The sequence below is a fragment of the Leucoraja erinacea genome, chromosome 4 (assembly GCF_028641065.1).
Source record: "Leucoraja erinacea ecotype New England chromosome 4, Leri_hhj_1, whole genome shotgun sequence".
NCBI lineage: Eukaryota > Metazoa > Chordata > Chondrichthyes > Rajiformes > Rajidae > Leucoraja > Leucoraja erinaceus.
The window spans coordinates 53154008-53177025 of NC_073380.1; the positions used below are offsets into that span (position 1 = coordinate 53154008).

The following is a 23018-nucleotide window of genomic DNA, read 5'->3' on the forward strand; positions in this document are numbered from 1 at the left end:
ACAGGCCCTTCAGCCCACAATGTCCATGCCAACAAGATGCCAAGTTACTCTAATCTCCTGTGCCTGCACATGATCCATATCCCTCCATTCCCTGCGTATCCATGTACCTACTGTAAAGCCTCTGAAACACCACCATTGTATACCACAGCACAACAAAACTGCTCACTCTTCAACTGAATCAAGGAATGTTGCAACAACTCCAAGCAGGAGAGGGAAGTTCCAGACACAAGGAACTGCAGGTGTTGGTTTACAAAAAAAAAAAAAGACACAAAGTGCTGGAGTAACTCTGTGGGTCAGGCAGCATCATTGGAGGACACGGATAGCTGATGTCTCGGTTCGGCACCCGTATTCGGACTGATTGAAGTTGGGGGGGGAAAGCTGGAAGTGTCCCTGTCCAAATGTTTTTTAAACAATGCCTCAAGTGCACACTCTGGCAGCTCGTTCCATATACCTACCACCCTTTGTGTAAAAAAAGTTACCCCTCAGGTTCCTAGTAAATGCCCCCCCCCCCCCACCCCTCAATGTGAACCTCTGTCCTCTGGCTGGTTGACTCACTCGGTGAGAGTTTAGCTACCCTGCCCAAATCCATTAAGCAGTGATCTGGGTTAACACCGTGGGGTAGTAAACACACCCTGCCAATAAATATGTACACTGCGTGGATGCTCTCAGCCATTGCCATTTCTGGGAGATAATGTGCAGCAGATAGAGAAATAAATCAGCGCGTGCAGGGCTTGGGATTACTGGGTGCGGAACAAACCTATTCTTCTTCAAGCGTTTGAGCAGCACTTTGCCTGTTTAAGAGGTCTGTGCACAGTAATGGGTGTTGTAGAAGTCATTAAAACTAATGGAGCCTGTTTTTCTGTTCTGTAATGTGAGTTTACAGTGCACCAGGGGGTTCCCGACGAGCAAATTTATGTAGTTTAATAGTCTTTACTGACATTAATCAACTAACTGTTTTGTGAGGTTCTTGCAGGAGTGTGCAGTAAAGCCTCTAGTGTTTGTATTGTTGTGATCACACAATCTCCCGACCATTGACATCCCCGAGAATATGTGCACCAATGCTGTAGACTGGCTGAAATGATGACATGCGCTTGTACCAATCGCTCAAAGACTAAGCAGCAGTCAGTGGAGGAGAAGATCAAGAGATTTGGGTTCCAGGGTGTAGTTATCACCAACAACTTGTCCTGGTCTGGCCGTGCAGCAGCGGTAGAGTTGCTGCCTCATCGCACCAGTTCGATCCTAACTACAGGTGCTGTCTGTACGGAGTTTGCACGTTCTCCCTGTGACCCACGTGGGTTTTTCCCGGATATGCTCCGGTTTCCTCCCACACACCAAAGACGTACAGGTTTGTAGTTCAGTAGTCTTCTGTAAAATTATAAATTGTCCCGTGTGTAGGATAGTGTTTGTGTGCGGGGATCGCTGGTCAGTGCAGACTCAGCGGGCCGAAGGGCCTGTTTCCGAGCTGAACCTCTCAACTAAACTAAAAAAACACACTGAAGGAAGGTCAAGGAAGGATGCCAATGCCTCTACTTCCTTACATTTTGCTTGAGCAGTTCACAACCGTGGTATGAACATTGATTTCTCTATAAACCCTGTATTTATTTCAAATAAACCCTGTATTCCCTCTCTCTCTCTCTCCCCCCTCTCCTCCACCCTAGTCGCCTTACAAGTCCCACTTTGCATTCCTGTAACCCCTTCGTTATCAGCTCTTCCCCAGCCAACAATGGGCCATTGTGGGCTCCACGCTTCCATGGTCGTCTGTTGCTGGTCCTGCATTGTTCTGGCCTTTTCTTACCTCCAGTAACCTGCCCCTAATTTCAGTCTGAAGGCGGGTCCCGACCCAGAGCATCTCCCATTCTTTTTCTCCAGAGATGCTGCCTGACCCGCTGAGTTGCTCCAGCTCTGGATCTTGTTCACCACTGAAGCCTGCTTAGTATTTGAGCCGTTGGTACATGCAATCATGTCTATCCTCAACTTCCTCAGTAGGCTAAGGAAGTTCAGCAATACAATACAATACCTTTTATTTGTCATTTGAACCTCACATGAGGTTCAAACGAAATTTGGTTTCTGCAGCCATACAAGAAAAGAACCAAGATACACACCAACACAATTCACACAAACATCCATCACAGTGAATCCTCCTCCTCACTGTGATGGAAGGCAAAGTCTTATCTCTCCCCTGCTCTCCATTCCTCTCCCGAAGTCGAGGTCAAAGGCCCCGGCGGGCGCTAGCAAGTCCGTGGCCACTCAAAGCCACGCTGGGCGATGTAAGGTCCTGCCCCGGTTCCCGATGTTGGAGCCCCCGGCGGGCGCTAGCAAGTCCGCGGCCATTTAAAGCCGCGCCGGGCGTTGTTAGGCCCCGCTCCAGGTCACTCTCAACCCCACAATTCGAGCGGGAGAAGTCGCCGTTGCCGGTGCCCCGCAAAGCGGTCTCCCACTGGGGACCCGCGAGCTCCCGGTGTCACCATCCACCGGAGTCGGGTCGCAGCCGCGCGCCACCGCAGCTCTCCATGCTCCGAAGCCGGCCAGCTCCACGATGGTAGGTCCACAGCTCTGCAGGCTCCCCAGCTCCACAGGCTCCGTGACTTGAGCCTCCAGGTCGTTCCGGTTGGAGGCCGCTCCACGGCGCTAGGCCCCAACGGCAACGGAGACCCGACAGGGAAAAGGTCGGGTCTCCGTGCAGGGAAGAGATTAAAAGTTTTTACCACCCACCCCCCACACATACACATTTAAAAACCCGCTACAAACTAAACCCTCAGCGGGACAAAAAGATTAAAAATACACAGACAGACTGCAGAGGCCGCTGTGACGTCGGGCGCGCCGCCCACACCTGAAACACAAGGAACTGAAGATGCTGGAATCTTGCGTAAAGCACAAAGTACTGGAGGAACTCAGTGTGTCAGGAAACATTCAGGTAGGGACACTTCTTCAGTCTTTCGAAGGGTCCAGATCTGAAACCTCACCCATCCATGTTCTCCAGAAATGCTGCCTGACCCGCTGAGTTAATCCAGCTTTTAATTCAGTTTTCTGGAAATTCAGCATGTCTCCAACAAATCCTACGTAATTCTACAGATGCCCCCATAGAAAGCAACCTATCGGAATGCATCACAGTTTGGTTTGGGAACAGCTCTGCCCAAGACTGCAAGAAATAGCAGAGTTGTGGATGTAGCCCAGTCCATCACACAGACCAGACTCCCCACCATTGACTCCATCTACACTTCAAGCTGCCTCGGAAAAGCAGCCAACATAATCATAGACTTGTCCCATCACAGTCATTCCTTCTTCTCCCCGCTCCTGTCCGGCAGGAGGTACAGAAGCTCGAAAGCGCGCACCACCAGACTCATGAACAGCTTCTTCCCCTCTGTTATCAGGCTTCTGAACGATCCTTCCATAAACTAGGGCACTGCCCGATTCACCTCTACCCCATTGTGGACATTGGACTTTGTCTCTGGAACTGATGCGCTACAATGCTGAGAACTATATTCTGCACTCTGTATCTTCCCCTTTGCTCTATTTATTGTAATTGTGTTTAACTTTATTGTATTTATGAATAGTAATTTATGTATAATATTATCTGATCTGCTTGGATAGCATGCAAAACAAAGCTTTTTCACATTATCTTAATTCCCCTAGTTTGTGCATTTCCCTTCATGATTTTACACACCTCTATAAGATCGACAGCCTCCTGTGCTTCAATGATGAAAGATCTAGCCTTCCCAACTTCTCCCTAGAGCACAGACCCTTGAGTCCTGGCAACATCCTCGTAAATCTGCATCTTTTCCAGCTTCATGTCACCCTTCCTATGGCAGGAGGACCACATCCCAACGATGTCCCCTTCCGTGCAAAGGAAGTGTAATTATGGGTGCAGATCCCAATTTCCAATCCCCACCCACCTCAACACAACCTCACCAGGACATAGGTTTAAGGTGAGGGGGGAAAGATTTAAAAGGGACCCGAGGGGTAACTGTTTCACACAAAGGGTGGTAGCCATGAGCTGCCGATGGAGGTAGTTGTGGCATTGAAGAAACATTTAGACAGGTACATGGATAGGACAGGTTTAGAGGGATATGGGCCAAACGCAGGTAGGTGGGACTAGTGTAGATGGGAAATGTTGCACGGTGTGGGCAAGTTGGGCCGAAGGGCCTGTTTCCACGCTGTATGACTCTATGACCCTGCGTCCTCTGATCCCATCAGTAGCCGAACATTTGTGCTCGGTCTGCCGAGGCTGACTAGATCTCGCAGTTGCTAATCATTTCAACTCCCCTTCCCATTCCCACACCAACCTCCCTGTCCTGGTTCTCCTCCACTGCCAAAGTGAGACCACACGCAAACTGAAGGAACAACTCCTCGTATTCCTCTTGGCTAGTTTACAACACAATAGTATGAACATTGAATTCTCCAATTTTAAGTACCCCCCCCCAAAGCTTCTCCCTTCCCTTTTTATCTCCACCCTCCGTGCGACACGGCAGTGCAGCTATAGAGTTGCTGCCTCACAGCGCCACGGACAAGGGTTCGATCCTGACTATGGGTGCTGTCTGTGCAGAGTTTGTACGCTCTCCCTGTGGCCGTGTGCATTTTTCCGGGAGCTCCACTTTCCTCCCCCATTTCCAAAGACACGCAGGCTTGTAGCTTCATTGGCTTTGGTAAAATTGTAAATACTCCCTAGTCAAAAAAGTATAATTGAATCATAGTGTGTTGGATAGTGCTAGTGTACAATATGATCGCTGGTCAACGCAGATTTGGTGATCGAGAGAGCTGTTTCTGCGCTGTATCTCTGAACTAAACTAAATTAAAGCCAATTAACGTGCAAACCCGTGTGTCTTTGGGGTGTGGGAGGAAACCGGAGCACCCAGAGAAAACCCACGCGGTCACAGGGAGAACGTGCAAACTCCGCACAGACAACAACCGTAGTCAGAATTGAAAATTCTTAAGGGATTGGACAGGCTAGATGCAGGAAGATTGTTCCCGATGTTGGGGAAGTCCAGGACAAGGGGTCACAGCTTAAGGATAGAGGGGAAATCCTTTAGAACCGAGATGAGAAGACCATTTTTTACACAGAGAGTGGTGAATCTCTGGAACTCTCTGCCACAGAAGGTAGTTGAGGCCAGTTCATTGGCTATATTTAAGAGGGAGTTAGATGTGGCCCTTGTGGCTAAAGGGATCAGGGGGTATGGAGAGAAGGCAGGTGAGAAGACAGGATACTGAGTTGGATGATCAGCCATGATCATATTGAATGGCGGTGCAGGCTCGAAGGGCCGAATGGCCTACTCCTGCACCTATTTTCTATGTTCTATGTTTCTATGAACCCGTGTCTTTGGCACTGTACGGCAGCAACTCTGACCGCTGCGTCACTGTGCAGTTACTCCAGCACTTTGCATCTTTTGTTTTTCTAAACCATCCTCTGCAGTTCCTTGCTTCTCATCACTGGCTGACTGCTTGATGTTTGAGAGGGTCAGTGTGGAGGAACATTACCCAGAGATAGCTGTGCACTTTGCTATCTAATTATCCCTGGGTCACTGCATTCCCGGATACGGGGGCAACATCTCAGCTGCAGCGCGTCGGAGAAAGGGAGGAAAAAAAAAATCCGAAAGGAAAAAAAATAGCTGTGTGAGAGAAGTGAGTCAGGGAGGTCGACGGGGACAAGTATTTTCAAAGTTAATTAATATGGGACTGAGAGGGTTGGTGTCAAAGACCTTCAGCAGCTCAGAAGTGACTGAGCGGTAAATGATAAGAGAAAGCTGCAGGGATTCATACCTGGGGTGAAAGATTCACAATAGCACGCCCAAGAGCCTAGCTGAAGCAAACAAACCTCCAGCTGATTTCTTAGAGCAAAGCAAACTACTTTTGAATGGACAGGTCGGGGAAAAAGACCAAACAAAGAAATCCGGAGAAGGGACCCTCCTTATGAGTGGTGAACAGAGGGATCTGGGAATAACTGTGCATAGTTCCCTGAACGTGGAATCTCATGTAGGTAGGGTGGTAAAGAAAGCTTTTGGTGTGCTGGCCTTTATAAATCAGAGCATTGAGTATAGAAGTTGGGATGTAATGTTAAAATTGTAAAAGGCATTGGTGAGGCCAATTCTGGAGTATGGTGTACAATTTTGGTTGCCTAATTATAGGAAGGATGTCAACAACATAGAGAGAGTACAGAGGAGATTTACTAGAATGTTGCCTGGGTTTCAGCAACTAAGTTACAGAGAAAGGTTGAACAAGTTAGGGCTTTATTCTTTGGAGCGCAGAAGGTTACGGCGGGACTTGATAGAGGTCTTTAAAATGATGAGAGGGATAGACAGAGTTGACGTCGATAAGCTTTTCCCACTGAGAGTAGGGAAGATTCAAACAAGAGGACATGACATGAGAATTAAGGGACAGAAGTTTAGGGGTAACATGAGGGGGAACTTCTTTACTCAGAGAGTGGTGGCTGTGTGGAATGAGCTTCCAGTGAAGGTGGTGGAGGCAGGTTCGTTTTTATCATTGAAAAATAAATTGGATAGTTATATGGACGGGAAAGGAATGGAGGGTTATGGTCTGTGCGCAGGTATAAGGGACTAGGGGAGAATATGTGTTCGGCACGGACTAGAAGGGTCGAGATGGCCTGTTTCCATGCTGTAATTGTTATATGGTTATATATGGTTATTATGTGAAGTGCAGATGCTGCTTTATACGGACAACACACACAAAAATGCTGGAGTAACTCTGGGTGGCACAGTCCCCTCACAGGGCCAGAGACCCAAGTTTGATTCTGACTGCAGGTGCTGTCTGTAAGGAGTTTGTACGTTCTCCCTGTGACCACGTGGCTTTTATCCGGTTGCTCCGGTTTCCTCCCACACTCCAAAGACGTGCAGGTTTGTAGGTTAATTGGCTTTGGTAAAAATTGTAAATCATCCTCAGTGTGTGAGATAGTGCTGGTGTACAGGGATCGCTGGTCGGCTAAAGAGCCTGTTTCAGCGCTGTATCTATAAACTAAACTAAATTAAATTAAACTAAACTAAACTCAGCAGGTCAGCCGGCATCTCTGGAGAAAAGGAATAGGTGATGTTTTGGGTCGGAACCCTTCTTCAGTCTGTAGGGGTGCCACCTGACCCGCTGAGTTATTCCAGCATTTTGTATCTATCTTAAGGACCCTTGTTAGTTTAATTTAGTTTATATTGTAACATGTACTGAGGTGCAAGATTTGGTCTCCTAATCTGAGGAAAGACATTGTTGCCATAGAGGGAGTACAGAGAAGGTTCACCAGACTGATTCCTGGGATGTCAGGACTTTCATATGAAGAAAGACTGGATAGACTCGGTTTGTACTCGCTAGAATTTAGAAGTTTGAGGGGGGATCTTATAGAAACTTACAAAATTCTTAAGGGGTTGGACAGGCTAGATGCAGGAAGATTGTTCCAGATGTTGGGGAAGTCCAGGACAAGGGGTCACAGTTTAAGGATAAGGGGGAAATCTTTTAGGACCGAGAGAGGAGAAAAACATTTTTCACACAGAGAGTGGTGAATCTCTGGAACTCTCTGCCACAGAAGGTAGTTGAGGCCAGTTCATTGGCTATATTTAAGAGGGAGTTGGATGTGGCCCTTGTGGCTGTAGGGATCAGGGGGTATGGAGAGAAGGCAGGTACAGGATACTGAGTTGGATGGTCAGCCATGATCATATTGAATGGCGGTGCAGGCTCGAAGGGCTGAATGGCCTACTCCTGCACCTCTTTTCTATGGTTCTATGTAAGATAAAGTCCATTTGATGAAAGTTCAAAGGTCTCCATTGAGGTAGATGGGAGCTTTTAGCTTAGTTCAGATAAACTAAGCTAAACTCTGGATGGCCTGGAAGGGCCGAATGGCCTACTCCTGCACCTAATTTCTATGTTTCTATGTTTCTAAAGTCCAGTAAAGTCCGATTAAAGATAATCCAAGGATCTCCAATGTGGTCGAGAGTATTACAAGACCGCTCTCTAGTTGTTGGTTGGATGGTTCAGTTGCCTGTTGACCGCTGGGAAGAAACGGTCCCTGAATCTGGAGGTGTGCGTTTTCATGCTTCTGTAACTCTTGCCTGACGGGTAAAGGGAGAAGAGGGAGTGACCGGGGGTGTGACTGGTCCTTGATTATGCTGGTGGCCTTGCCGAGGCAGCGTGAGGTGTGGAAGGGAGGTTGGTTTGTGTCATGGCCGGGGCTGTGTCCACAATTCTCTGACATTTACAGAGGGCACACTATTCCAGACTGATACCAGAAGCTATTGTTGACATGGGCTGGTTGGAATGGTGCCTGGGAAAGAATTGATGACAGAAGGAACTGTGGATTTTAATTTACTTGAGAGATACAGTGCAGAAACAGGGCCGTCGGCCCACCCAGTCCGAGTCAACCACCAATCACCCCGTACACTGGCACTATCTACCCTACACACTAGGGACAATTTACAATCTTTGCCAAATCCAATTAACTTACAAACCTGTACATCTTTGGAGTGTGGAAGGAAACCGGAGCACCTGGAGAAAACCCACGCAGTTACAGGGAGAACGTACAAACTCCATGCAGTGAACAGCTGTAGTCAGGATCAAAGCTGGGTGTCTGGCGCTGTAAGGCAGCAACTCTACCGCTGGTGAGGGTGTTGAGTACAGACGTTGGGACATTATTTTACAGTTATAAAAGACAATGGTGAGGCCGCAATTGGAGTATTGTGTTCACTTTTGGTCACCCGCTACAGGAAGGGTGTTGTTACGTTGGAAAGAGGGAAGATTCACGAGGATGTTGGCAGGGTTTGAGGGCCTGAGCTGTAGGGGGAGGTTGAGCAGGCCAATACTTTATCCCATGGAGTGCAGGAGGATGAGGGGTTGATCTTATGTATAAAAACATGAGGGGAATGAATAGTGAGCACACAGAGTCCTCTACCCAGTGTAGAGAATCGAGAACCAGAGAACATAGGTTTAAGGTGAGAAGGGAAAGATTTCATAGGAACCTGAGGGGTAACTTTTTCACACAGATGGTCATAAGGTCGTGATAGGAACAGGCCATTAGGCCATTCAGCCCATCAAGTCTCCCCCGCCATTCAATCATGACTGATCTATCTCTCCCTCCTAACCCCATCCCTTTGCCTTCTCCCCATAACCCCTGACACCCTTACCAATCGAATATCTATCAATCTGTGGCAAAAAATTCCACATGTTCACCACCCTCTGACTAATTAAATTCCTCCTCATCTCCTTCCTAAAGGAATGTCCGTTAATTCTGAGGCTGTGCCCTCTTGTCCAAGACTCTCCCACTAGTGGAAACATCGTCTCCACATCCATTCTATCCAGGTCTTTCACTATTCTGTAAGTTTCACTGAGGTCCCCCTCATCTTACTAAACACCAGCTGGTTTAGATCCACCAGAGATGGTGGAGGTGTATGGGTGTAGAGCAGGTAGCTGAGGCACGTACAAAATAGTGAATTAAATGGATATGGGCCAAATGCAGGGGCCAGATAATTAGGGAGAGAGGGAGGGAGAGAGAGGGAGGGGGAGAGAGAGAGAGAAAGAAATGGGAGCGAGAGGGAGAGAGACAGACAGGGAGGAGGGGGAGATTGAGAGAGAGAGAGAGATAGTGAGAGAGAGAGACAGTTGAGGGAGAAGGAAGGGGAGAGAGGGAGTGTGGGAGAGTGAGAGAGGAGGGGGAGAAAGGGCGAGGGAGAGGGAAAATGGGAGAGGGAATGAGGGAGAGAGAGAGAGAGGGGGAGGGAATGAGGGGAGAGAGATAGAGAGAGAGAGAGGAAGAACGAGAGAGAGAGGGTGAGAGAGAGAAAGAGCGAGGGGGAGAGAGGGTGAGAGTGGGAGGGAGAGGGAGAGAAAGGGAGAGTGAAGGAGAGTGAGATGAAGGCAACATGATCCGGCTTTACGCTGCCATACTCCAGCATGTTGCGTTGCATCAAGAACCTGCAGAGGTTTGACGACGCAGGAAGACATTAATGTATGTGCTCTTTAGCCACTGAGAGCTGCCGTTGACATCATTCGAGGAAGCCAACAGGGGAGGCTGTGATGGGACGGCTGCAGCCAGAAGCTCCACAGTGGGGTCTACAGGGAACGGGGGTGGATGGGATGATGGCACTCATCCTGACTCTCTCCTCCTCCCTCTCTCTCTCTCTCTCTCTCTCTCTCTCTCTCTCTCTCTCTCTCTCTCTCTCCTCTCTCTCTCTCCCCCCTCTCTCTCTCTCTCTCTCTCTCTCTCTCTCTCTCTCTCTCTCTCTCTCTCTCTCTCTCTCTCTCTCTCTCTCTCTCTGTCTCTCTCTCTCTCTCTCTCTCTCTCCTCTCTCTCTGTCTCTCTCTGTCCCTCTCTCTGTCCCTCTCTCTCTCTCTCTCTCTCTCTCTCTGTCTCTCTCTCTGTCCCTCTCTCTTACTCTCTCTCTGTCCCTCTCTCTCTCTCTCGGTCTCTCTCCCTGTCTGTCTTCCTCTGTATCTGTCCTCACTTCTCTCTCACTCTGTCTCCCCCTCTCTCTCTCTGTCCCTGTCCCTCTCTCTGCGTTTCACTCTCTTTCTCTCTGTCTCTCTGTGTGTCTCTCTCTCCCTTCTCTATATCTGTCTATCTCTCACCCTCTTTGGTCTCTCTCTCCCTCTCTCTCCCTCTCCATCACTCTCTGTCCCCCTCTCTCTCATCCTCTTATTTCAGTCTATTTCTGTGCGTTCCTCTCTCTCTCTCTCTCTCTCTCTCTCTCTCTCTCTCTCTCTCTCTCTCTCTCTCTCTCTCTCCCCCTCTCTGTCTATCTCTCCTCCCCCCCCCCCTCTCTCTCTCTCTCTCACTCTCTGTCTTTCTCTCCCTCTCACTCCCTCTCTCCTCTCTCTCTCTCTCTCTCTCTATCTCTCTATCTCTCTCTCTCTCTCTCGCTCGCTCGCTCTCTCTGAAACGCTCTGTACAAAATCCAGTGCTCACAAACGGGCCATAAATCACAACTTCACGAAGCGTGACTGGAGTGGAGTACAATCGGTTCAGAAAAAGAGCAAATTGACTGTGAGTGTGGCTTTTGATTCCCACTAACTGTGTGAGGGCTCCCGTGAGATTTGCGATGTCTTCTCCGGCACGCTGCGTGCACCGCTGGTTCCCAGGGGGCGGCAGGCACAGCCATACCTCCACGGCATCGCAGCATGGTCTTGGGAACAGCTCCATCCAAGACAGCGAGAAACGGCAGAGTTGTGGACGCAGCCCAGACCATCACGCAAGCCAACCTCCCTTCCATTGAAGACAGAGACAAAATGCTGGGGTAACTCCGCGGGACGGGCAGCATCTCTGGAGAAAAGGAATAGGTGACATTCCGGGTCTTCAGACTTCCACTGACTCCATCTACACTTCACGCTGCCTCAGCAAGTCCACCAGCGTAATCAAGGACCAGTCTCACCCCGGTCACTCCCTCTTCTCCCCTACAGAATGTGATAACACACACCTCCAGATTCAGGGACAGTTTCCTCTCAGCTGTTATCAGGCAACTGAAAAATCCTACCAACAACTAGAGAGCGGTCCTGACCTCCCATCTATCGCATTGGAGACAATCTGAATTTTATCTTGCAATAAATGTCATTCCCTTTATCATGTGTCTGTACACTGTGGACGGCTCGACTGTAATCATGTATCGTATTTCCGCTGACTGGTTGGCACGCAACAAAAGCTTTTCCCTGTACCTCGGTACACGTGACAATAAACTAAACTCAATGCAATGTGGAAGTGCTCAGCCAATGTGAGCTGAGGCTATTTGGCCCGCTGTATCTCCGAGACTCACACAGTACGGAAACAGGCCCTTCAGCCCAACTTTCCCATGCTGACCAAGATACCCCATTACAAATATCCAATCACGGCCTGCACAGCCGTCTGTGGCAATGAATTCCACAGATTCACCACGCTCTGACTAAAGAGGTTCCTCCTCAACTCCATTCCAAAGGTACATCCTTTTATGCTGAGGCTGTGGCCTCTGGTCCTAGACTCTGCCATTAGTGGAAACATCCTTTTAACATCCACCCTATCCAGTCCTTTTCTTCTATCTGCTCGCATTTGGCCCATATACCTCGGAATCTTACCTATCCATATACCTGTCCAAGTGGCTTTACATAATAAAAAGAACTGCAGACGCTGGTTTATAACAAAAAAGAGACAAAGTGCTGGAGTAACTGCGCAGGTCAGGCAGCATCTCTGGAGATCACGGATAGACGTTCAAGGGACAAGAGCGTTTTATTGTCCTAAGTCCCACATAGAACAATGTCATTCTTAGCGGGTTGGGACCTGTCTTCAGATTCATCAGATAGTGGGAGAGTAATGGGTGCACATCCAAGTGAGGCACAGGAAAGGGAGGGGTAAAAAGGGGGATGTATGTGTAGGTTAGTGACTTAAAACTGGAGAATTCAACATTCATACCATTGGGTTGTAAGCCACACAAGCGGAGTATGAGGTGCTGTTCCTCCAGTTTGCATGTGGCCTCACTCTGGCAATGGAGGAGGCCCAGTGGGTTACTGGTTTTAAGTACCCTGCAAACTTACAAAATTCTTAAGGGGTTGGACAGGCTAGATGCAGGAAGATTGTTCCCGATGTTGGGGAAGTCCAGAACAAGGGGTCACAGTTTAAGGATAAGGGGGAAATCTTTTAGGACCGAGATGAGGAAAACATTTTTCACACAGAGAGTGGTGAATCTCTGGAATTCTCTGCCACAGAAGGTAGTTGAGGCCAGTTAATTGGCTATATTTAAGAGGGAGTTAGATGTGGCCCTTGTGGCTAAAGGGATCAGGGGGTATGGGGAGAAGGCAGGTACAGGATACTGAGTTGGATGATCAGCCATGATCATATTGAATGGCGGTGCAGGCTCGAAGGGCCGAATGGCCTACTCCTGCACCTATGTTTCTATGTTTCTATGCATGTAAACAGATAGTGCCCAAGCTAGGCAACTCTCTGCTTGCTGGTCCCAAAAGTGGAATCTGCAATCAGATTACAATCTCTCCACTCTTTTAATCCTCGACTCCAACAGCAGCATTTCTTATTCTTAAGGGCGACCTAATCCGCGAGTTCTGGCGAGTTTGCCCTCGACATACTCGCAGCATGGTCGACACGAGGTCGTAGGAGGTCTTTGTAACTCTCCTTCATGCTCAAGAGTGGTCCCTGCATGCTCGAGGCCTCAGCTAGGTCGCGGCGTATTTTTCAATATGTTAAATAATGCCCGTGAGTAAAAAAAGGTCGCCATGGAAAAAATCGATACTTTTTTACTCGTAGGTTTAGTCGAGGTAGGTCAGCATGTTAGGCGTAGGTAGTCGAGGGTAGTCGAAGGCAGTCGTAGTCACAGTCACAGAAGCCGACATCAGAAGATCCTTCAGAGGGGTGAAACCTCGAAAAGCGCCTGGACCTGATGGTATACCCGGGCCTGTTTTAAATACCAGTGAGGACTGGAGTTTTTACGGACATTTTTAACCTCTCACTTCTTAAGTCTGAGGTTCCCACCTGCTTCAAAAGGGCACCAATTATACCGGTGCCCCAGAAGAGTAAGGTGACGTGCCTCAATGACTATCGACCAGTGGCACTAACGTCGGTGGTGATGAAGTGCTTCGAGAGGCTGATCATGGCGGAAATCAACTCCTACCTCGACATAAACCTGGACCCACTGCAGTTCGCTTACCGCCACAACAGATCAACGGTGGATGCGATCTCGCTGGTTCAACGAGTGATTGAAGATCCACATCTGGTTTAGAGTAAGATAAAATCTACTAAAATCTGATTAAAGATAGTTCAAAAGTCTCCTATGAAGTAAATGGGAGGTCAGGACCGCAGTCTAGTTGGTGACAGGATGTTTCTAAATTCACAAGTTCATAAGTCATAGGAGCAGAATGAAGCCATTCAGCCCGTCAGTTCTGCTCCGCCATTCAATCATGGCTGTTCTATCTTTCCCTCTCAACCCCATTCTCCTGCTTTCTCCCCATAACCCCTGAAACCTGTACTAATCAAGAATCCATCAACGTCCACCTTAAAAACAGCTGGGAAGAAACTGTCCCTGAATCTGGAGGTATGCGTTTTCACACTTGTGTACCACTTGTCTGATAGGGGAGAAGAGGGGTGAGACAGGCCCTTGATTATGCTGGTGGCCTTGTCGATGTTCAAGGTGACGGAGATGTGGCTGGGGGCAGGGTTCAGGTTTGCTATTAACATCCTGCCACAGTTAGCGGAAGCCATCACACCATTGGAACAGTAAGCCGCCGACACTAAAATATGCACAAGCACAAGGATATTATTCCCCATTCCAACTCTGTTTAAAACTGCTGAATTTAATTAGTAGCAAGAAACAAAGCACTGGAGGAGGAACCCAGCGGGTCAGGCAGCATCTAGGGAGGAAAAAGGACAGATGACGTTCCGGGTCGGGACCCTTCTTCTATCTATCACTCCCCCACTCTCCCCCACTCCCCCACCCCCCCCCCCCCCCCCCCCCAACCCCCACAGCAATCAGTGTTAAGAATGGTCCTGACTCAAAACATCGCCTATCCATGCTCTACACAGATGCTGCCTGACCTGCTGAGTTACTCCAGCACTTGGGGTCTTTTTTTGCAAACCAGCTAGGATGAGCAAACGCATGTAGTTGCAGGGATATTGTACATACTCCGTACAGAGAGCACCCATAGTCAGGATCAAACCCGGGTCGCTGGCGCTGTGAGGCAGCAGCTCTCCCGGAGTCACCGTGCCGTGGTAATGAAGAAAGCTGCAGTCTAATGTGTTTTGATGCTCTCCTCTCTCTCTCTGCACTGGGGGGAGGACAGTAAACATCGGTCTCCGTGGGACGTGGGTCCAGTGGTAGGAATTATCCTGCCTTTGTATCCCGCATCTCCAGTGTGATAAATGCTTCAGACCGTGACGGGACACCAGCGCTGAAACTACGCAGTCTCCGTCAGCACTAACGCTTTCAACACAATTACAACATTGATTAGGTTTCTGAAACATGCTCACAGACTCAGACACAGGCTGAGGGGGTGATCTTATCGAGGTGTACGAAATCATGAGAGGAATAGATTGGGCAGACGAACTGAGTCTCTTGCTAAGTGTCTCGTGCCATCTTCCATTCACTGGTTTCACAAATTGCAACTCTCCAATCCTTTTGTCTCGCACCTTCTGTCAAATCTTTTCCTACCTGCCAATCCCCCCCCCCCCCCCCCCATCACTGGTGTTCACCTATGGCCTGCCACGCTTTGACTTGCCCCTCCTCTCTTCCAGCTTTCTTCCCCCTCCACCAGTCGGTCTGAAGAATAGATCGGGTAGATGTAGAGGGTCTCTTGCCCATAGCAGGGGAATCGAGAATCAGAGGACATAGGTTTATGGTGGAGGGGAAGAATTAAGAGGAACCTGAGGGGTAACTTTTACACGCAAAGAGTGGTGGGTGTATGGAACGAGTTGCCAGAGGAGGTAGTTGAGGCAGGTACTATTGCAACATTTAAGAACATTTGGACAGGTACATGGATAGGACAGGGATATGGGACAAATGCAACCAGGTGGGACTAGTGTATATGGAACAAGTTGGCCCGTGTGGGCAAGTTGGGCTGAAGGACTTGTTTCCATGTTGTTAGACTCTATGACTCTATGACACATAACCCCCATCAGCTCTCTGTTTGTGCATCAATGTCTCCATTTATGTTTAGGTTAGCTCCTGTTGACATATTATATTATTTTGTCTCGATATATCTTGCAGTATCATTTTGGACACTTGGGGGTGGTCATTAGAAGCACAAGGGGGTATATATATATATATATATATATATATATATATATATGGGCATAGTGGACAGGAGAGGCAGACCAGGCACAGGAGGGGAGAACAGCCAGCTCCAATTTGTGTGCAGAATAAGGAAAACCTGGTACATTCATCTCTTTGTTTGTACAGCTACTTCAATAAAGAACCAATTAACTGGAAATCACGACGGGAAAACCTGTTCTATTTGATCACTCCTCCTTACCTGTGAAGCAATGGCAACGTAAAGTTGGACACTGGACGAGTGGGAAATTTGTCATTACATCTGTTCCTCTGAAGGTTTGCTCAGTCATATTCTCAACCCGATTCATCCAAAGGCTTCTCCACTTTCTGTCCCTACATCCCTCCCCTGCATCTATTGCATTTCTACAGGTGTATTCCTAGTAGAGAGCACACTGACTAGACGCATCATGGGCTGGTGAGGCAACTCCAATGTCCAGGAATGAAAGAGATGACAGAGAGTGGTGAACACTGCCTGGTGCATTGCAGGTACTCACCTTCCCACCATTGAAGGGATCTACAGGAGGTGCTGCTTCAAAAAGGCAGCCAGCATCATCAAAGACCCACACCACCATGGCCACGCTCTCATTTCACTGCTTTCATCAGGAAGAAGGTACAGGAAGCCTGAGAACCGTGACTTCCAGGTTCAAGAACAGCCTCTTCCCAGCAACCATTGAACACTGCACAACGCTAACCACTACCTCAGCAACCATGATCTTAGGGTCATGGAGGGTCATACAGGGTCAGAGGGGGAGGAGCCATCTTGGGGAACGGCTGCTAACCAGCAGCCATCCGTTTAATTCACTTTTTCTTGTAGTTTTAGTGAGTCCTGTGCTTTGTTTGAGGGAGAAATAGACTTTTTAATGTGGGGGGAAGGGGGTAACTATATTTCTAGGTCCCTACCTGGTCGGTGAGGCAGCTTTTTCTCCGGGCTGCCCCGTCGACCCGTCCTCGTGGCCTACCAGCAGGCCCTGAGTGCCGTTTCCTGGCGGGGACCGCCCAGCACCTCGGTTTCGGTGGCGGCACAGCGCTGGAGCGCTATCGCGGAGCGGAGCAGGCGATGCCTTGCCTGGGTCGCCACGCTGGATCGACGCGCTGGAGCTCCGGTGAGCTGTGACCGCCGAGATCAACACCTCCGGGCTGCGGGTCTGCGGAGTGGAGCGGGCGGCGCCGACTTCAACATCGGGAGCCTGGGAGCTCCAAACCGGCGCGGCCTTGTCGGCTTCGGAAGCCGCGGTCCTCAGTTAGGAATCGGCCGTTACAGGTGACCCAGCCGCTGAAAGGTCTCTCCCGACGCCGGGGCAAGACCACCCAGCCAGAACGGCCAGGAACGTCGGGCCTCCGTAGAGGCAATAGCGGAGGCCTTAATAGGCCTGACTTTGGGAGATCTGGGGATGGGGACTGGACATTGTGCCTTCCCCCACAGTGGTAACCATTGTGGGGGGATGATTTTTGTGTGTAATGTGAATATTTTAGTTTGTGTCCAAGATGGCTGTCGGAAGGGAGAGTGGACGCTGGCACGCTTTAGCTGCCGCTGCTCGCTCTTCACATTGTGTTTTTGATTTTTTGTCTTTGGATCGAATTCTGTTTTTAATTTGTGTATTGGTGATGTCCTTATTATTTATTTTATTCCGATTATATGTTTTATCACTCTTGTTAAATTCTGTAAGGTGTCCTTGAGACTTTTGAAAGGCGCCCACAAATAAAATTTATTATTATTATTATTATTATTATTATTATTATTATACAGCACGGAAACAGACCATTCGGCCCAACTTGTTCACTCTGACCCAGATGACCCACCTGGCTGTGTTTGGCCCATATCCCTCTCAACCATCTGCTATGGACTATGTCTTTGGTTGTATACGGACTTCTGTTTTGCATTATTTTGGTTAAAAACATTACTGATTAATAATATATTGTGTTTTTGAATATGATATATAATCTGTGTTTACGGGCTTGTAAAGCTGCAGCAACAAACAGTGTCTTTGTTCCGTAGTCAGAACACATGACAATTAAAAGCTCTTGACACTTGATTCATTCACATGCAGTCTCCTGATTACCCCTGGATTTACACTCTGCGGACTTAACCTGTTTGTTTTATGGATTACTGAATCGCCAGCATTTATTGACCTTTCCTGATTGTTCTTGAGAACAGCAACTGCTTTCTCCACCCACTGCACTCCTTCTGGTGAAGGTACTTTTACAGTGTTCTTAGTCGTAGTCATGGCATCATACGGCACTGAAACTGGCCTTTTGGCCCAACTCGTCCATGCCCCTTCCAAGATGCCCCTTCCAAGCTAGGCCCATTTGGCCCATATCCCTCTAATATGGCCCATATTCCTGTCCATTTGTCTTTTAAATATTGTTATCGTACCTCCTCTGTCAGCTCGTTCCAAGTGTGAAAATGTTGCCCCTCAGGTTCCTTTTAAATCTTTCCCCTCTCACCTTAAACATATGCCCTCTGGTTCTTGAACTCCTACTCTGGGTAAAAGACTCAATTTCCCGTGTCTATTGCTCTCATGATTTTATACACCTCCATACGATCGCCCCTCAGTCAGTCTCTTGTACTCCAAGAAAAAAAGTCCTAGCTTGCCCAGTGTGGGAGGAAACCGGAGCACCCGGAGAAAACCCACGCGGTCACAGGGAAAACGTACAAACTCCGTACAGACAGCACCCGTAGTCAGGGTCGAAACGGGATCTCTGCCGCTGGGAGGCAGCAACTCTACCGTTGCACCACCGTGCCACCTGGACAAAACTAAACCCAGACCAGCACTGGCTTGGTGGAGGGTGAGCGAGCAGTGAGAGGTGCTTACCTGCAACTCTGTTTGGAAGAAGAATTTCTGTGGACAGTGCGAGCAGTCGTAGATCTTGTCCTCCTGCCCGTGGGCAGAAAAGATGTGTTGCTGCAGCTTGTTGGCCTGAACGAAGGCTGGGGAGAGAGCAGAGGAGAGTGGATGATGAAGCCGGCGTGGGGGGGGGGGAGTGCATGTGGTGTAAATACACACACACACATGCGCACACGCACACCCACACTACAAACACACATACACACATACACACATATACACACACACGCACATACGCACACCCACACACAAACACACACACACACACACACATTACATACACACACACACACACCCACACTCACACTAGAGGCACAGACACTATACACATACATGCGCATATACATACTACAAACATACATGCGGACACACACAAACACACTCACGCACACACATAAACACACATTACAAATACACTCACAACGGTACACAACTACTAACACACACACACACACTACTAACACACACACACACACACACACTAATACACACACACACACACACAAACACTAACATTATTTATTCCCTGCCCTATCCACTCACGCATAGCCCCCAACTCTAGAGAGGGAGAGAGGTGTGACTCACACACACATACACACACACACTACTAATACACACACTACACACACACACACTACTAACACACACACACTACTAACACACACACACACTACTAATACACACACATACACTAACACACACACACATACTAGACACGCACACAACAAACACACATACTACTAACACACAAACACCAAACACACACATTATAATCACACACACACTTACATGCGCACATGCATGACCACACACACACGTTTGCATACATACACACACATGCATGTATATGCACATCTGTGTAAACACACACATCCACTCTCTTATATTGATTGAAAGATACAAAATAGACATAGGCCCTTCGCCCATCAAGTCCATGCTGACCATCAATCACCGGTTTACATAGATTCCATGTTATTCCAATTTCTCATCCGCACCCGACACACTTGGGGCAGAGTGCCCTGATCTATGTTTTATTAAGGTTTTCTAATGCTGTGGGGTGCAGGCCCTACTCATGAGGGAAGGGGGGGGGGGGGTGGAGGAGAGGGGACAGGGGACAGAGGAATGGAGCAAGCCCTGGGGCAACCGGTAAGAGCGAGGTGGACCGTTGAGCGTGACGGGCCCGTCAGGAGCGTAGGGGGGCCGCTGAGATTGAAGGGAGGACCCGGCGGGAGGGGGGCACTTGTAGCTACGTGCGGCGCAGGCCTGATGCGCTGACTGCTCGGTGAAATTGATGTCGCTTTGTCGGCGCCGGCAACGTGGCGACTCTTTGTGTACGGCCTCGGTGAGGTCTGGTGCATGATTTTACCGGGTTGCATACCCCTCGGCCTGGCCCTGGCTTGCTAAGCGATCACAGCCTCTGCCAGGGTTTCAATTTTAATGATCGCAGGCAAGACCTCAAAAAATGTGGAGGGAGGTTTACCGGGGAGAGACGAGCATTAATAATTAAACAGTTACAGCCACAGGCAGTGTTTGAGTTGGGGAAAGGGATTATTTTTCGGAAGTGTATCTAGTGCGCTGTGATCTACAATGTCCACACACGCACACACTCACACAGTCATTATCACAAGACGGATGAGGCATAGAGTCATACACGCCCTTTGGCCAAACCCGTCCGTGCCGACAAACAAGCCCCATCTACACGAGTCCCACCCGCCCCTGTTTGGCGAATAGTGAAAGTCCTGGATACAGTGGGCTGGGAGAGGATGTTTCCACTAGTGGGAGCGTCTAGAACCAGAGGTCATAGCCGTAGAATAAAAGGACGATCCTTTAGAAAGGAGATGAGGAGGATTTCTTTACTCACAGGGCGGTGAACCTGTTGAATTCATTGCCGTGGTGGAGGCCAAGTCATTAGATATTTTTAAGGCGCAGATTGAAATATTCTTGATTAGTTCTCGTGTCAGGAATTTTGGGAAGAAGGCAGGAGAATGGGGTTGAAGGGGAAAGATAGATCAGCCATAATTAAATGGCAGAGTAGACTTGATGGCCTAACTCTGCTCCTACAACCTATGAACTTATGGTATTTCTCTATATCTTGCCTATCTACCTATTTGTCCACATGGCTTTTAAAAGTTGTTACTGTACTTGCCTCAACTATCTACTTTCAATCTCAAATCATTGGTTCAAGGTGAAAGGGAAGAGATTTAATAGGAATCTGAGGGGTAACTTTTTCACATGAAGGGTGGTGGGTGTATGGAACAAGCTGCCAAAGGATGTAGTTGAGGCTGGGACTATCCCAACATTGAAGAAAGAATTAGACAGGTACATGAATCGGACAAATTTGGAGGGATATGGACCAAACGCGGGAAGGTGGGACTGGTGTAGCTGGGACATGTTGGCCAGTGTGGGCAAGTTGGGCCGAAGGGCCTGTTTCCACACTGTATCACTCGATGACTCTAAGTGCCTGCACTGATGAAAATAAAATGACATAGAATTCTGAGGGGCATTGAGAGGGTAGACAGTCAGAACCAGGGAGAACGAACAAACTCCACACCCTACCTCTCCCCTCCCCTGCCCCTCAAGTTGCCTCCCCTCCCCATCGCGTACCTCAACTTCCCCTCCATTACACCCCATCCCCTCCCCTTCCCCTCCCGTCCCCTCCCCTCCCCCCTGCTCTCCCTCGCCACCCTCCCCACACCCCCCACCCCCCATCCCCCCCCCCGCCCCTCCCCCGCTCCCCTCGCTGAGCCCAGACCCCTACCTGTGAAGCAGACAGGACATTTAAAGGTGCCGCCCATTCCCTCGAAGCTGTGTTCGATGAGATGACACTGGAGCTTGGCTGGGGAGTCGAACGTCTGACTGCAGAGCTTGCATTCGTGGCTCAAACCTTCCTCTGTGGGGGGGGGTGGCAAAGTGGGAAAATACTTGTTAGTATTGTTCAGAGCAATCACTGCAAATCCTATTGCCAAAGGATATTGTCTCTTCCACAGCTCGATATATCACCGGACGTTATAGAGACTCACACCGTGAAGCCCAGATCGTCACACAGACACAGGTATCGAGTTATCGCTTCACCCAAAGCCAATTGTGGGCTCCACCTTTCGATAATCATCATTGCTTTTTGCATATCTTTCATCAATTTGTTCGATGTACCGTCTATATCTCTGGTTTCCCAGTCCCCTGACTCTCAGTCTGAAGAGGGGTCTCAACCCAAAACGTAAGTTATCCCTATTCTCCACAGGTGTAGCATGACCTGCCGAGTTACTCCAGCTTTTGGTGGCTATCTTCAGTTCAAAGCAGCATCTGCAGTTCCTCTATTCACACAGACCAACCTCCCTTCCACTGACTCCATCTACACTTCACGCTGCCTCGGCAAGGCCACCAGCATAATCAAGGCCCAGTCTTACCCCAGTCACTTCCTATTCTCCCCTCTCCCATCAGGCAAGAGGTACAGAAGTGTGAAAACGCACACCTCCAGATTGAGGGACAGTTTCTTCCCAGCTGTTATCAGGCAACTGAACCATCCCACCAACAACTAGAGAGCGGTCCTGAGCTACTATCTACTTCATTGGGGACTGTCGGACTATCTTTAATTGGACTTTACTGGACTTTATCTTGCACCAAACATTATTTCCTGAACACTGTGGACGGCTTGATTGTAATTATTATATTGTCTTTCCATATAGCACTATATAGCACGCAACAAAAAAGCTTTTCACTGTACCTCGGCACACGTGTTAATGATAATCTAAACTAAACACACAGGTATAGCGCAAGGCAGACAAACAACGTTCAACGTAGACACAAGGAACTGCAGGTTTACAATAGAAGTACTAAGTGATGGAGTAACTCAGTAGGTCAGGCTTGTCACTGCACTTCAGTACACATGACCATAAACTAAACTGAACAAAAGAATGCCTTTGTACTGAGTCATCCTCGACAAATACACACGAGCTCTCGATTTAAACTCATAACGCAGTCGCCAAATTGAACGGACAGCAGCAACTTGCGATTGCTAGGCAGAGGGTGGCCAATCAGAAATTAAATCTATTCACATTCTCTTATCAATGGGTGGCAGGGCTCTGAATGAAAATGTCTTCCCTCTTGTCTCTTGCCACCTACCCTCCTGAAGCCACGCTGCGTGTAATTATCGGACTCCTCAGTTTGCCGGATTTATGTACGATCTTAATCAGGACGGTGACTAGTTTGGGTGGGGGGGGTGGGGGGAGGAAACGAGCAGGGACTGAAAGCAAGATTGAAATGGCAATGAAGAGAGAAGGGTGATGCAGAGTCCTTGGTTAAACAGCCGGAAACCAAGATGACAGTTTAGTTTAGGGAGGAACTGCATACGATGGTTTAAAACAAAGACAGACACAAGGAGCTGGGGGTAACGCAGCGGGACAGGCAGCATCTCTGGAGAAAAGGGATAGATGACATTTCAGACCGAGACCCTTCTTCA

At 48.7% G+C, this 23018-nt stretch overlaps 1 protein-coding gene across 4 annotated transcripts in view; it reads right to left on the reverse strand.

Annotated features, from left to right (window-relative positions):
* The window catches only part of LOC129696414 (zinc finger protein 521), a 317936-nt gene that overhangs the window by 11074 nt on the left and 283844 nt on the right, over positions 1-23018 (reverse strand). For all 4 annotated transcript variants that reach the window (XM_055634288.1, XM_055634285.1, XM_055634286.1 and 1 more), the window contains 2 exons: positions 21321-21452; positions 18530-18645 (listed from right to left, as the gene is read on the reverse strand). In XM_055634288.1, coding sequence (XP_055490263.1) covers positions 18530-18645; positions 21321-21452 — 248 coding nt within the window. The remainder of the gene's footprint in view (positions 1-18529; positions 18646-21320; positions 21453-23018) is intronic.